Source organism: Jaculus jaculus, chromosome 5 (genome assembly GCF_020740685.1).
Source record: "Jaculus jaculus isolate mJacJac1 chromosome 5, mJacJac1.mat.Y.cur, whole genome shotgun sequence".
NCBI lineage: Eukaryota > Metazoa > Chordata > Mammalia > Rodentia > Dipodidae > Jaculus > Jaculus jaculus.
In genome coordinates this window covers 146,813,871-146,827,565 of record NC_059106.1, presented here as the reverse complement: position 1 = coordinate 146,827,565, position 13,695 = coordinate 146,813,871, and the positions used below count along the sequence as shown (strand labels likewise).

At 32.7% G+C, this 13,695-nt stretch overlaps 1 protein-coding gene across 3 annotated transcripts in view; it reads right to left on the bottom strand.

Annotated features, from left to right (window-relative positions):
• Positions 1 to 5,725: 5,725 nt before the first annotated feature.
• Ncam2 (neural cell adhesion molecule 2) overlaps positions 5,726 to 13,695 on the bottom strand; it is a 464,091-nt gene continuing 456,121 nt past the window's right edge. For all 3 annotated transcript variants that reach the window (XM_045149438.1, XM_045149439.1, XM_004654373.2), the window contains 2 exons: positions 13,221 to 13,340; positions 5,726 to 11,012 (listed from right to left, as the gene is read on the bottom strand). In XM_045149438.1, the coding sequence (XP_045005373.1) occupies positions 10,901 to 11,012; positions 13,221 to 13,340 (232 nt within the window). In that variant the 3' untranslated portion in view covers positions 5,726 to 10,900. The remainder of the gene's footprint in view (positions 11,013 to 13,220; positions 13,341 to 13,695) is intronic.

Below are 13,695 nucleotides of genomic sequence, written 5' to 3'. Positions count from 1 at the left end.
TCTTCTGCATGAATTTTTTCAATGATGGCCAGCTTCTACCACCATTATAGAATTTCCCCTGGATCTGTAAGCTTTAAATAAATCACTTTTCTCGCTTAAACTGTGTCTGGTTTACAGGTTCACCCCAGCAGTGTGGAATTGACTATAACAGCAGGTATATTGATACATCCCACCTTATTTTTGTTGCCCAGGATTGCTTCAGCTATATGAAGGTTTTTGTGCTTATAAATTAATTTTATGATTTTTTCATATTTCAATGAATAATGATATTAGAATTTTGATAGGGATTTTCATTATCTATAGACTGCTTTTGGTAAAATGGATATTTTCATGATATTGATCCTTCCAATTCATGAACATAGGATGTCTTTCTGTTTCCTAGTGTCTTCTTCGATTCTTTTTTGAGTGTTATAATGTTTTCTTTGTAGAGGTCATTCACTTCAAGATATTTATTTTCAGGCAATTGTGAATTGGCATGTTTCCCTGATTTCATCCTTAGCCCTTAGTTTTTAGTTTATAGGAGGGCTACTTCATTCTGTTATTAATGTTGTATCCTATCACTTTGATAAAAGTTTTTGCCAGCTTAAAAGTTTTCTAGTAAATATTTTGGGGTACCTTAGATGTAAAATCATATCTGACAATAACAATATTTTTTTTCTTTTCATATTTGTATCCCTTTTATTTATGTCTCATACTGCTTTAGCTAAGGTACTAGTACTATATTGAATAAGAGTAGGGAAGGTATATAACCTTGTCTAGTTCTTGGTTTTAATTTACTGTTGGCTATAAGTTTGTTGAATATTCACCCTTATTTAGTTGAGGTATATTCCTTGTATTCCTGACTTCTTTAAGACTTTTATCATGGAGGGAGAGTGGATTTTTTTTTCAAATGCCCTTTTTCCACATCTATTGAGATTATCATATGATTTCTTTTTGTTCTTGGGTCCATTGATGTCATATGTTGCAATTATGGATTTATGAATTTAACAATCCTTGATGCATGTCTGGAATAATAATAATAATAACTTGATCAGCATAAATGATCACATTGATGTGTTTCTATATTCTCTTTTGCAGTATTTTCCTGAGAAATTTTGCATATCCATTCCTGATGTTGTCAATACTTTTTCTGTTTTTGTTGTTGTTTTATTGTTATCTGGTTTTGGTAACAGGGAAATACTGGATTCATAGAGGGCTTTGGTAGTGTACCCTTCTTTTCTATTTTGTGAAATAATTTGAGAATCATCAGTTTTAGTTTTTCTTTCTTTTATTATTTGATAAAACTTCACCAATGAATACCTTTGGGCTGGATGATTTATGGTTTGAGAGGTTTTATTTTATAACTGGTTTGAAATCATTGTTTAGTAAAGGCTTATTTAAATGGTTTAACTCATTCTGCCTTAATGTTGGTAGAAAAAAAAAATATATATATATATAAATTTATCAACTTTATGTTTTCCAGTTAGGTGGAGTGTATGTTCTTAAGCTATGTCCTCATGATTTTATGAATTTGTTATGTGTTTTACTGGTGCCATTTTCATTTCTAATAATATCGCTTTTGGTCATATTTTTCTTTTGGTTAATTAAAATATCATAAACCTTTTAAAAGGATTGTATGAAGTTAATAGGCTTTAAACAAAAATATTTTCAGTACTAAATATATCTGGTTAATAATCACATCAAGAAATTTAATTAAATAGCTCATACAGAAATTCATAAATATCTCAAAGAGATATCAAGGGCTACTGAAGAAAAAAAAAAGGAAATTGCTTACCACTCTTGGCCAGTAAATCACATTATAATCAAGGAAAGACCCTTGTATTCAGGCAAGGCAACTAATACGATTTCCATGGCTTCTCAGTAGGTCTGTAGATAAATAACTATAGCTACTTCATTTTTTCCTTTGATTTGACACAAAACATGTCAATCCAACCCAGGATGAGTTAGAGTTCACTCTCTAGTCCAGATAGGTCTGGAGCTCAAGATGGTCTATCTGTCTCAGCTTCTTACTTATTCGTAGTAAAGGTTTCTGTTCTTCTTACCTTGAACCTGTCTTGCTGTAGGACTTTCTGAGGCAGCTACAGTGCCTTCAGTAAATAATACCTTACACTAAAGAACTCAACTTGACATGTAGTCCTTAGATGACTTTTCTGCCCTCCGAATCAACTTAATTAAAAGTCTTGGGTGCCTTTTCAAAGAAGAAAAATTTGAAACCTTAGAAATCACATGAAGTGTTGGTGCTGTGCTACTAACACTGTTGGTATTCAACGAGTCACACCTGGTTTACTAGCCTTTCAAGCACACGTGTGGACCATGTTTTGTCTAGGTCTTAACTGACACATGCATAATGCATGTACAGTGTAATAAAGGCTTGGTACGACTTTGCAGATGGATGCTTCCACTTGGAAAGCTTCTTTTAAGTGTAGTTAATAAGCACAAAATTATGAAAACTAACATGTTGATATTTTCAGGCTACCATATGTCAGACTGAATTACTGCCCAGTAGTAACATAACGTTTTAAAACAATTTACCATCAGAATCTTGGTTGAAATTCAACAGATGGGGAAACAGTCATGGTCATTATAGATAACTGCTCTGATTTAGGTACTCAATGAGTAAAAAAAAACAAATACTATCTCAATAAATCTTCAAATGATCTATGATGGTATAATTCAAATTAACATGAGCATTTCATACACAATGCAGTTATAATATAAGTTATTTTAGTGTAAATTGTTGAAGTCCAGACATAATCATAGCTGATAGAATTAGGATGTTGAATCTAGGTTAATTTTACTTCAACATCCAGGTTCTATCTATTTTCCAATATTATTCCAAATATTCCAATTCAATCCATTTTGCATTGTTATTTCAAAATTACGGGGCTCATTTCTCTCATCTCCATTTTAAAATTTAATTTGATAGTTTGGTTAGCATACAAAAATTAGGATTATTCATTCTGCATTTTTCAAGTGTAATTTGTTGTAGTTTATGGTCTTTTCCTCTTATCTCCCCCAATTAACCTCTCAAGCCCCAATATCATCCCCATCAGTTTACAGGTCAAATGTGTCTTTCCACCTTTTCCATACCCCTCTTCAGCTCCTCTCTGATACCCTGTCTTCATTACCACACTACATTTATAGTTTTTCTTTGTATTTGCCACTTTTGTATGCTTATAGATATTGTAGGCTAGTATTCACATACCAGAGCATCATGAGGTGTGATCTTTTTGAGTTTGGGTCACATCACTTAATCCTTTCTAGTTTCATCATTTTTCCTGCAAATATAACTTCATTTGTCCATACATCTGAATAGAAATGCATGACTTTGATTCTAACTTGGTGAAAATTTCATTAGCACTTTTCTGAGGATGTTTCCCATTAAAATTGGAATAAAGTCTTCAGATAGTGAAGCACAGACTCCAGCTGCCCCTGAGTAAACTGTGTCTGTCTCTTATTCTTCCACTTGGGTTCAGCTTGAGTACTTGCTTGAAAATGCATGTCTATTTCCCTTTCCACTACCCAATTCATGTAAGTGCAAAAGAAATGTAATTATATTATTAAAAAATATCTCCATTTCAGATTTTTCCTAATAGGATTTCTAGTTTCATGATTTTGATTTCTAGATCTTATGGAATATCAATGTCATGGATTTATTCTTTTAATTATCTCTTCTATGCATCAATCCTTCTGTGTCCATTTTAGCTATTAATCCAGATGCAAGTAATAGGAAGATGAGTCAAGTAGAGGCTATAGAAATTGAAGCTACTACTACTGAATCATAAGTGGATCTGTCACTTCAAGTGCTAAGGCATTTAAATAATCCACCTTTTTAGTCTGAAATATTAATAGAGTATATTAAGTCTTCATGAATTTTACATTATGCTAGTATAGTATCTTCTGTATAAAATATAAATAATTAAAAATGCTGTCTCTGAATGATTTAAGTTATTTAAAAAAGCTAAAATACAAAATTGGGTGCCTTGTTTTGGGAGAACAGGGCCTTGCTGAGCATTTTTGTGTGATGAAAACTGACATGTAACATCATTGTCTTTCATTTTCTTTCTTTTTAAGAATGAATTAAATTTTATACTGGTTTAAAAAAATGGACACAACTGGGCTGGAGAGATGGCTTGGCGGTTAAGCGCTTGCCTGTGAAGCCTAAGGACCCCGGTTCGAGGCTCGGTTCCCCAGGTCCCACGTTAGCCAGATGCACAAGGGGGGACACGCGTCTGGAGTTCGTTTGCAGAGGCTGGAAGCCCTGGCACGCCCATTCTCTCTCTCTCCCTCTATCTGTCTTTCTCTCTGTGTCTGTCGCTCTCAAATAAATAAATTAATTAATTTAAAAAAATTTAAAAAAAAAATGGACACAACTTTTTTAAAAAATTGAAAAAATAATTAGATTCTCTCCTTTTAATAGTCAATTATAATGAACAGCAAAAATTACTATCAGATTTTCCTCAAAATGTATTTTATATATCATTTTACTTACTTTACTATTAATTTAAGTCACTGGTTAAATATTCTACTAGGTACTACTTCTTCAAAAAGTGGCCTGCATATCCATGACCTCACTGTGCCTGACACTACCTACACAAGACCATTATAAGGGGAGGAAAAGATCATGACATCAAAATAAAAAAGAGACTGATTGAGATGGGGAGGGGATATGATGGAGAATGGAATTTCAAAGGGGAAAGTGTGTGGGGGAGGGAGAGTATTACCATGGAATAGTTTTTATAATCATGGAAAATGTTAATAAAAATTGAGAAAAAAATTAAATTTTTGTTTATTATTTTTCATTTATTTGAGAGTGACAGAGAGAAAGAGGCAGTGAGAGAGAGAGAGAGTGAGAGAGAGAGAGAGAGAGAGAGAGAGAGAGAGAGAGAGAATGGGTGTGCCAGGATTCCAGCCACTGCAAATGAACTCCAGACCAATGTGCCCCCTTGTGCATCTGGCTAGTGGGTTCTGGGGAATGGAGCCTTGAACCGGGGTCCTTAGTCCCCACAGGAAGTGGTTAACTGCTAAGCTATCTCTCCAGCCCAAGGTACTATTTCTTAAGTATATGACTTTGTACCGTCTTAGGTGTGGGAGCATTTCATATGTTAGGATAAAGCATAATTTCCTGTAAGCTCTAGGTTGCCTTCCATTTACTAACAAAATAAACATTTTGAATATTAAAGAATATATTTCAAATCTAATGGACATCACATTCTACTGTACACCTAAATCACAAGAAAGTTAAATTGGGACCTAAACTGAGGCCCATTCTCCTTGTCTATGCAGGCGCTTTTCCCTACAGTTGTGAAAAAATTTACATATCTCACAGTTTCCCAGTTAACACCAAAGATGCTGTTTTGCATATATCCCCAACCTCTATCCCTGGAACAGAATAAATTTTTAAAATATATATATAATGGGGCTGAAGAGATGGCTTAGTGGTTAAGTGCTTGCCTGTGAAGCCTAAGGACCCAAGTTTGAGGCTTGATTCCCCAGGACCCACCTTAGCCAGATGCGCAAGGTGGTGCACGCATCTGGAATTCGTTTGCAGTGTGTGGAGGCCCTGGTACACCCATTCTCTCACTCTCTGCCTCTTTCTCTGTCACTCTCAAATAAATAAATAAAAACAAACAAAAAATATATAATGGCTATTTTTTTGGAATATATAGAAATGTTTGTAGATTTCCTTAGACCTAAAATTATAAACTCACTCATTGAAGATATATTATTAGAAAAAAACATAAAATTTAACACTTTATTAAAGTAAAAGTATCTTTACTATTAATATACAAATGGTGAAGAGTGACAATTTTGATATACCATAAGCCATACTTTCAATGTCTCTCATAAATACAAAACTTCAACATTTGCAGTATACTTTTTACAGTTTAGACATATATATACAGCATTTCATAGGGACATACTATATTGAAACAATAAGAAAACATGATAGTCAACAGAAGAATATAGAATTCTGACGAAATATATAAGTTAAAGAAAATAAATGATTGCATGTTTTAATGCATACTGATCAGAACACAGAATTCACGTACCAAAAATGTGTTTTGTTTACCTTCTCTAACAAGTTGGTCTATTTTTAACAGGGGTTAGAGGCAAATGCTAAACCATAAACATTTCTTAAAATTTGGACAAACTATGTTTGCTCGCAACAATACCACTTCTTTTATAATAACATTTTTTCTTAATAAAAAAAAGCCTTCTTTGCAAGTGGAACCATGGATTCTTTGACTGTTAACCATTTTCTTCCAGATTTCACTAGCTTTCCCCCCGCTTTGCTTTAGTGTTATTGGAATTTTTGTTTAAAAAATGGTCCTACCCACTGGTGCAGCATTGCTCACATTCGGGTCTTTCTTACCCATTCCAATGTAAGCCTGTGGCTTGCCTTTCAGCGTCCTTAAATTTCTTTTGTCCTCTGCTCTCCTTTCTCGCATGATTGACGTGCTCTGACAGTCATTCTTTACTTATTCTTTTCCCAGAAAAGCTAAAACTAGATGCTAAGAGATATGTATTTTCATTTCAGACAAGAAAACAAAGTGGTAATATTTAATTTATATTGGGAATTTACACAACGTTTGTGAACATTGTGTGTTCATAAGCCTAAAAATTTACTTTAAGGTGAAAAATTAAAGAGATACATCAACTAAAAGATTCAAGTTATTGATAAAGTCATTAAAAATAATGAACTGTTTTACTAAAAATATTAAAAGTGTTATCAAATAAATATTTATCATTATATATAATATAAAAGTCTTTGACTTTTATACAAGGGAAAGTAATTAATATGTTAATATTCTTCTGTAGTGATGTTACATATCTGCATCTGCATAAGTAAATGCAATTTTTAAAAACAGGAAGGGTGGGACCTGAAAGAAATTTATATGTCCTTAGCAACTACTATGTATAAGCCCTTTTACAACATTTTAATTTACACACATCATTGCTTCATATTGAAGTAAATAACATGTTAAAACGTTATCATTTTGTGATCTGAGTATTTTTTTGAAAATCCCACCATTTAATTTTAGTATATGCATGCAATTTCTGTTACAGGGACTATGTAAGAATGCTCCTAAGAGTTAATAAAGATAGGTGAATACTTTGTCTCTATAACTAAATAATGCAAACTATCTCATTTAAAATATTTTCAACTCCTAATAGTTTGTTGTAAAAGTACTTTAGAAAAGAACTCCATGAGAAATTCCAGTGGTGTTTATATTATTCTCCATGAAAAAGGTCACTGCTAATTTCATAAATAATTATGTTATACCAATATTCCTTAAGAAATGTAAAATTCCCTTTCTAACACTTCAAATTTATATATTTTCAATGATGTGTATGTTATCCCAGGGATTATTTTTAATCTCAATAGGAATAGTGAAGAAAATGACACCACAGTAATTTGCCCTGTTTCTCAAAATTATCTGTTGACTTTTTCTCTCTGCTAACAACTCTATTCTCCAATATCTATATATAGTTACTTTGAGAAAGATAATGTAGAACAAATAAAAATATTTCATGTATGCATAAAATTATTTTGTCAGTGTTACTATAATTTCTTATATTTGGACTTTATAGTCAAAGTAAAAGACCTTACACCAAGCTTACTCAATGAAAGTAAATAATACAGTGTAGTTCAAGTGTCACAGGTTTAATCCATGTACGTCAATAGTGATGGAAGTTGTAGTATGTTTTTTTTCTTTTTATAAAGTAGTGACTTACTAATTCAAAGGCACAAATACCTCTTAATTATTCAAAATAAGAAGCACAAAATAAAGGCATGGTTGCCAAGTTATAATTCATTGCTGGCACTTGTAAATAATTTGATTGATATAATCTTTCTATTTCTATAAACATTTAATTCAATGTCTAGGATTCATGTGAAGTTTATGGAGTCAAAATATTTTGCAAATTGATATTGTAGGCATTTCTACTAAGGTTAAAGGGAAAAGTAGAGAGATTACATTCATGTTAGACATTAATAAAAACAGAGTAACAATACATCTCACCATGAAAACAATAAATAATCTATTGATGTCACAATTCTTAATCATTTTAAAATATATTGACACTTTAATCTGTGGCATTTTAACAACAAAATATTTACTGAAGTTCTGACATTATCATTTTCTCTTTTAGGATGCTGAATATAGATTGTCATTATTTGTTTGTGCATAACCTAGCATTTGCCTCTTGGTTTAAAATGGGATTGGGTACAGTTTATATTATAAATTTTGACAACTCTGGACATTTAAGAGGACCTTAAGACAGTAAAAAAAATATTTACAGAGTTACACAGAATAATTTTGTCTAAGAGAAAAATTAGATATAGAAACAGGTTATTTCTGTCCAAGTCATATCTTTCAGTTTCCTATGAGACATGTCTTATTTGGAACCTTTACAAATAGTGGAATTTGGAGCATTCCTCTGTTATGTTTTAAAAAAGTTTTTCACAGCGATGGCCAGATTTCCAGAACAAGAATTAAGCATCGATTAGACACTAGAAACTGTGCACTTGAAACAGTCTGTCAAAATGATTTCCAAATTTTATATTATTTTTTTATAATGAAGGACTCTCCACATGAGTGGCAAGAAGTTTAACAGCACACCTATAAATGTACATCAGATGATTTATCTAGAAAATCCAAAGAAGTGAGAAAACAGAAGTTTCAGGTTGAGAAGACACAATATTCTGCTCTTTGTTCTGACCTCTGTTCTTGCAGTGTGGCACAAACATAACAAGAGTAAACATGCGGAGCTAATTTCTCAGTCATCCCAATTAGTTCACTATCTGTTTAAACAAAGTGGCCCTATTCAGTGAAAATCAGTGTTCATGGCTATTGCTTTATAGACACTACTAAGCTTATTCACTTTGCACAAACTAATTCAAGTATTTTGACTAGTTTTATCACACCATTGCAAAAAAAAAAAAAAATGAAAGGACATAAATGACAGCAAACCTAACTTAAGCAAAGCAAATATCAGACAAATGTAAATTAAACATCCACTGTCAAATCTGCCAAGAACCAGTTGAATAGTCAAGTTACTTAGAAGGATGGAAAGAACTGTTTTAGACACTGCTCTAATTCCTAGTTAGGCACAGATTTGTTATTTTCCTCTTGAGAAGATGCCATCAATTGCAGCGGAGAGATTCCTACATTTAGCCTTGAGATTACAAAGATGACACCTGGAAGCTGTGGTGCTTTAGATGCAGGTGGGCATGTTCTGGACAGCTGACAGCTAGCCAAGGAAGGAACAGAGCAAAATAATGCCTTGCCTGACAATTTTAAGCACTTCATAAACCAATTCGTGAGTGCCATAGACATTATATTTAATTTTCTTCAAATTGCCTCCATTTCAAAGCAGGTCCTCTGTGCTGCCAACAGTTCCTTCTAATAGTGGGTTGTATTCTCTAGCCAGTCAATATTGGAGTTATTCAGTCTATGCCTGAATCACCAAGGGTTATGAGTGTAATGGGGACCAAATAATCCTTTGGATCTCTAGTTTAAGAACTAATCTAAACCCTGCTCCCAATGGGTTTGTGTATTTATAGTTACAAATATGTTATACTTTAAATCACAGTTGAGACTTTTTAAAAGTTTTTTTTTTTAAACTGGGAGCTTGCATAGCTTGGAAGTTAGTAAGTAATGCATTATGATATAGGCCATAACAAGTTATATTAGAAATTTTATGTTATATAGTCAAAAAATTAATTCAACTAGACTTGTTTATCAAAATCTTAAAATGGGTTCTAGCTGCAACATTATAGAAAGAAAAAGCAATAATGGTAACTTGTTCATTATTGAAAATTTTCTGCAACATTAATTGTATGTTAAATTTGTTCTTTTAACTGAGCATTAATTGCCGATTTCATTTAGTGAGGGATATACATAAATATAGTGTTAAGAAATTAGTTATTAAAAACTATCCCCCAACTACACAGTAAAACATTCCTGACAATTTGATTTAAAGTATTTATAGAGTAATAATTTTGTTTTTGGTAAATTATATTAAAACAAAAATATTATATAATTATAAATATCTCAAGATAACATATTCACATTGTTCCCATGTCAATTCATTTTATTTTGAAGCTGAGGGCAGAAATCAACATTATAAATACATTGAATTTTTGTGTCATTCATTGTGAGTGATTATGGCATATAGAGGTTTAGGGAGTCCTTCTACTCTAATTTTACACTTGATTTATATTCTTTCATATGGGTAACAATTTTGACCTGGTACTTCATTGTATCAAAGATCAGTGTTGAAAATGTACTATCATCATCAAATAATTCCCCAACACATCCTCATTTCTTTAATACCTGCAGGTGATCATTAACTGGCTCTTTCAAATCTGGGTTCCCTGAAATTCTCCTGATAAAATGGAATAACATTTTTTATGCACCTTCACTTTAAGCTGAAAACCCTACTCATCATGTGTGTGTCCAAGATAAGATTCATAAACATGCAGCGCTTGCTTATACATTCAGCTCACAAAGCTTTTTGTTCTGTTTTCCATTGCACCTACATATTTTAAAGAGCTTAATATATATTTGTTGGTGTCCTGTGAGACAAGGGAGAGCACTTTAGACATGTAATAGTTTGCAGGACTTCAATCAGAGAGTCAAATTGATACCCAAAGTTGCTGCCAACCAAGTTTTTATACTGAAAATTTATAACAAAATGAACAACCACCACAACCACAACAACAAAGGAAATGGACAATGAGAAGGAAGGTTTGATCATATGTATATGTGTACAAGCTATTCCAAGCTAGACATTCCCCAAGAAATTAAGGTCAATGGAATAGTTTTGGTCATAGGGTCACTGCAATCTGAATGCGCTTTGTACTGGTGGTCCAGTTGCTCCAACCCGGGGGTTATGCCTTGCCGTCATCCTCTTTAGATTGGATGATGTCATTAGAAACTTTGATTTCTATAGCTTCTGCATTTAAGACTTCTTTCCCATTTTCTTCTTTTAAAGGCAGTTTTCTGTAAGGAATAGAAAAAATAATCATAACCTAATTTTGTCATGTCACCTCAATACCTTTTAAAAGACTGTGTGATGTGGGGGTGCCTGGGCATGTGGACGCTGGATAATAACATCCAAAGAAATATGCTATGTTTATCACCTGAGAAGCAGATCAAAACCTTGTAGGTATAAAATAGACTGTAAAGTAGATTAACAGATAATACAATTAGAATTTTTTGTAAAAATGTGATAAAGAAATGTATAAAATAAGGTATGAATGGCTATAGATGTGATATTTTGTTCACTGTGGGGTAGATTCAATTGAATAATTAAGTCATATAAAAAATAAAATTAAGTTTTCTAAAATGGAAAAACCCCAAAAGGCATTTATATGTTAACCACATTGTTTAGTAGATCTCATATCATTCAAGGATAAACAGTAATTTATTGCATGCTCTGCTTTGTAAAATTCAAAATTGTGTAAATTGGGAATGTTCTTAGGAAATTAGTACAGATGAGTGTAGGTTGGAAACCTCTTTTGTTATATTTTGTTTTTACTATGTAAGTTTTCTTTGCTCTCTTCAGTACTATGGTTAGCACTTTTATATCATATATATATTATACATATAATATATATGTAAGTTATTTCCAGTTGTAAGATATGAAGCAATAACAAACTTGTTAAGATTAAGAATCTTCATGGGGCTGGAGAGATGGCTTCGCAGTTAAGCCCTTGCCTGTGAAGCTTAAGGACCCCAATTTGAGGTTTGATTCCCCTATTAAGCCATTGAATATTTTGTTTACATTCTTTTCTTACATTGTTCCATTTATTAGGCTAATATTCTATCACACACATGATAATTTTGAAGATACAACTTCCATCCATGAAAAAATGGTATACCTAATTTCAGATACAGTATCAATTCACCAATGGTTTTAATCACCACATTTTATAGAGAAATAGACATCGCTGCCCTAATTCTTCTGGGATTCATTTGAAACATATTTTGCTTTTTTGGTTGAGAACAATAATTCATGACTATTAAAGTAATTATGTGAAAATGACCTACCCAAATAGATATACAAATGATATACAAAAATTAACATTTACTTGATCAGCGAGTCTAGCCTAAGTGGTCAGGTATAGGGCAATGAAGACACCTTGTTTTGAAAGTGGTGAACTATGGCTTCAGAGCCACTCAAGGTTGCCCTCTGGTTTCCATATGTGCATGCCCACCATGGTTATTTGAATAATATGTTCTCCATGGGCTCATGGGCTTTGAATATTGGGTCTGCAGCTTGTAGCAATTCAGAAAGATGTTGGTGCTTTGTCAGATGGGGCCTTGCGGGAGGAGGTTGGGGCTGGCTTTGGCCAATTTTAAGCCTTGTACACAGACCACCTCCTGCAGATATGTGACCATGCGAGCCAGCTTCCTGCTCTCTCTATTCTTTCCCCACCCTGATGAAACCGCCACAGAAACTGTAAGCAAAATAATAATTTTATTCTCGAAATATAATTTTTGTTGGGTGTTGTTTCCTAGCATGAGAAAGTAACTGCTATACAAATGTAAACACGTACACACATGGACAAAAGTGCATCTCCCACAAACCTACCCATACACACATGAGTAATATAAATAAATGATTTCTCTTTTCTTTAAGGATTTTTTAATTAATTAGAGAGAGAATATGGGCAGAACCTCTAGCCACTGAAAACAAACTCCAGAGCCATGTGCATCTCTCTTACATGGGTGCTAGGGATTTGAACATGTATCCTTAGATTTCATAGGGAAGTGTTTTAAACTATAAGCCATCTCTCCATCCCTTTTCTCTTTTCAGAAATTCATGAAAGAATAAAAAATAAAACAAAATTATAAAGCCCCATTTCATTTTTAGCATAAATTTAGGGCAATGAGAGGAGGTTAACATAGTTCTTTTCTGAAAATGTAACATTGTAAGTATATTTAACTATATATATCTCCCCACAGGTTTTGCATAAGATTGAAACTTTATGATTTAAGAATGGATTTTTTCTTGTAGTGATGCAAATTTTTCATGTGAAATGTCTTAATAAAATGGAGTTAGATTTTCTCTTGTTGTTTTATAATAAACATTATAATTGCTATAGAAATAATGATTATTTATAAATTCACATTGCAAATAATAAAAAAAGTGTTTTCACTTTCCTAATATTTACACTCAAATAACAGACTTTAGAAGCTACGCACTCAGGTTCTGTCAATGGTGTGGTTTCGTTTGGTTCATTTACTGGGCTCCCGTCCTCATGGTTCGTAATTCGTTCATCTTCTGTTCTCATCTCTACTATTGGCTCTTTTGATCCATCTTTCCTAGTGAAAGAAAGAAAATAATTTACCGAGTTTTAGTGAAAAAAAAATATATTCACATTCACGTGCATCTTCACTCAGAGTAAATGGAAAGAATGAGAAATATTTTGTTTGAAAATTGTGTTATTACAATTCCACACTTATATATTATGGATAAAAAGATTCATTTGGACACTGGGAACTATGAAAAAAAACTTAATGTGTATTACCAAAGGAAGAAAGATAACATACAAATGTTTCAAAGACTGAAGTTGCAACTATATGACATTCTGGAACAAGCAAAACAATCTATTGTGAGAATAATTAGTGGTCACCAGTGGTTAGGATGTGGAGCGGATAGATAGATATAGCCAAGGGA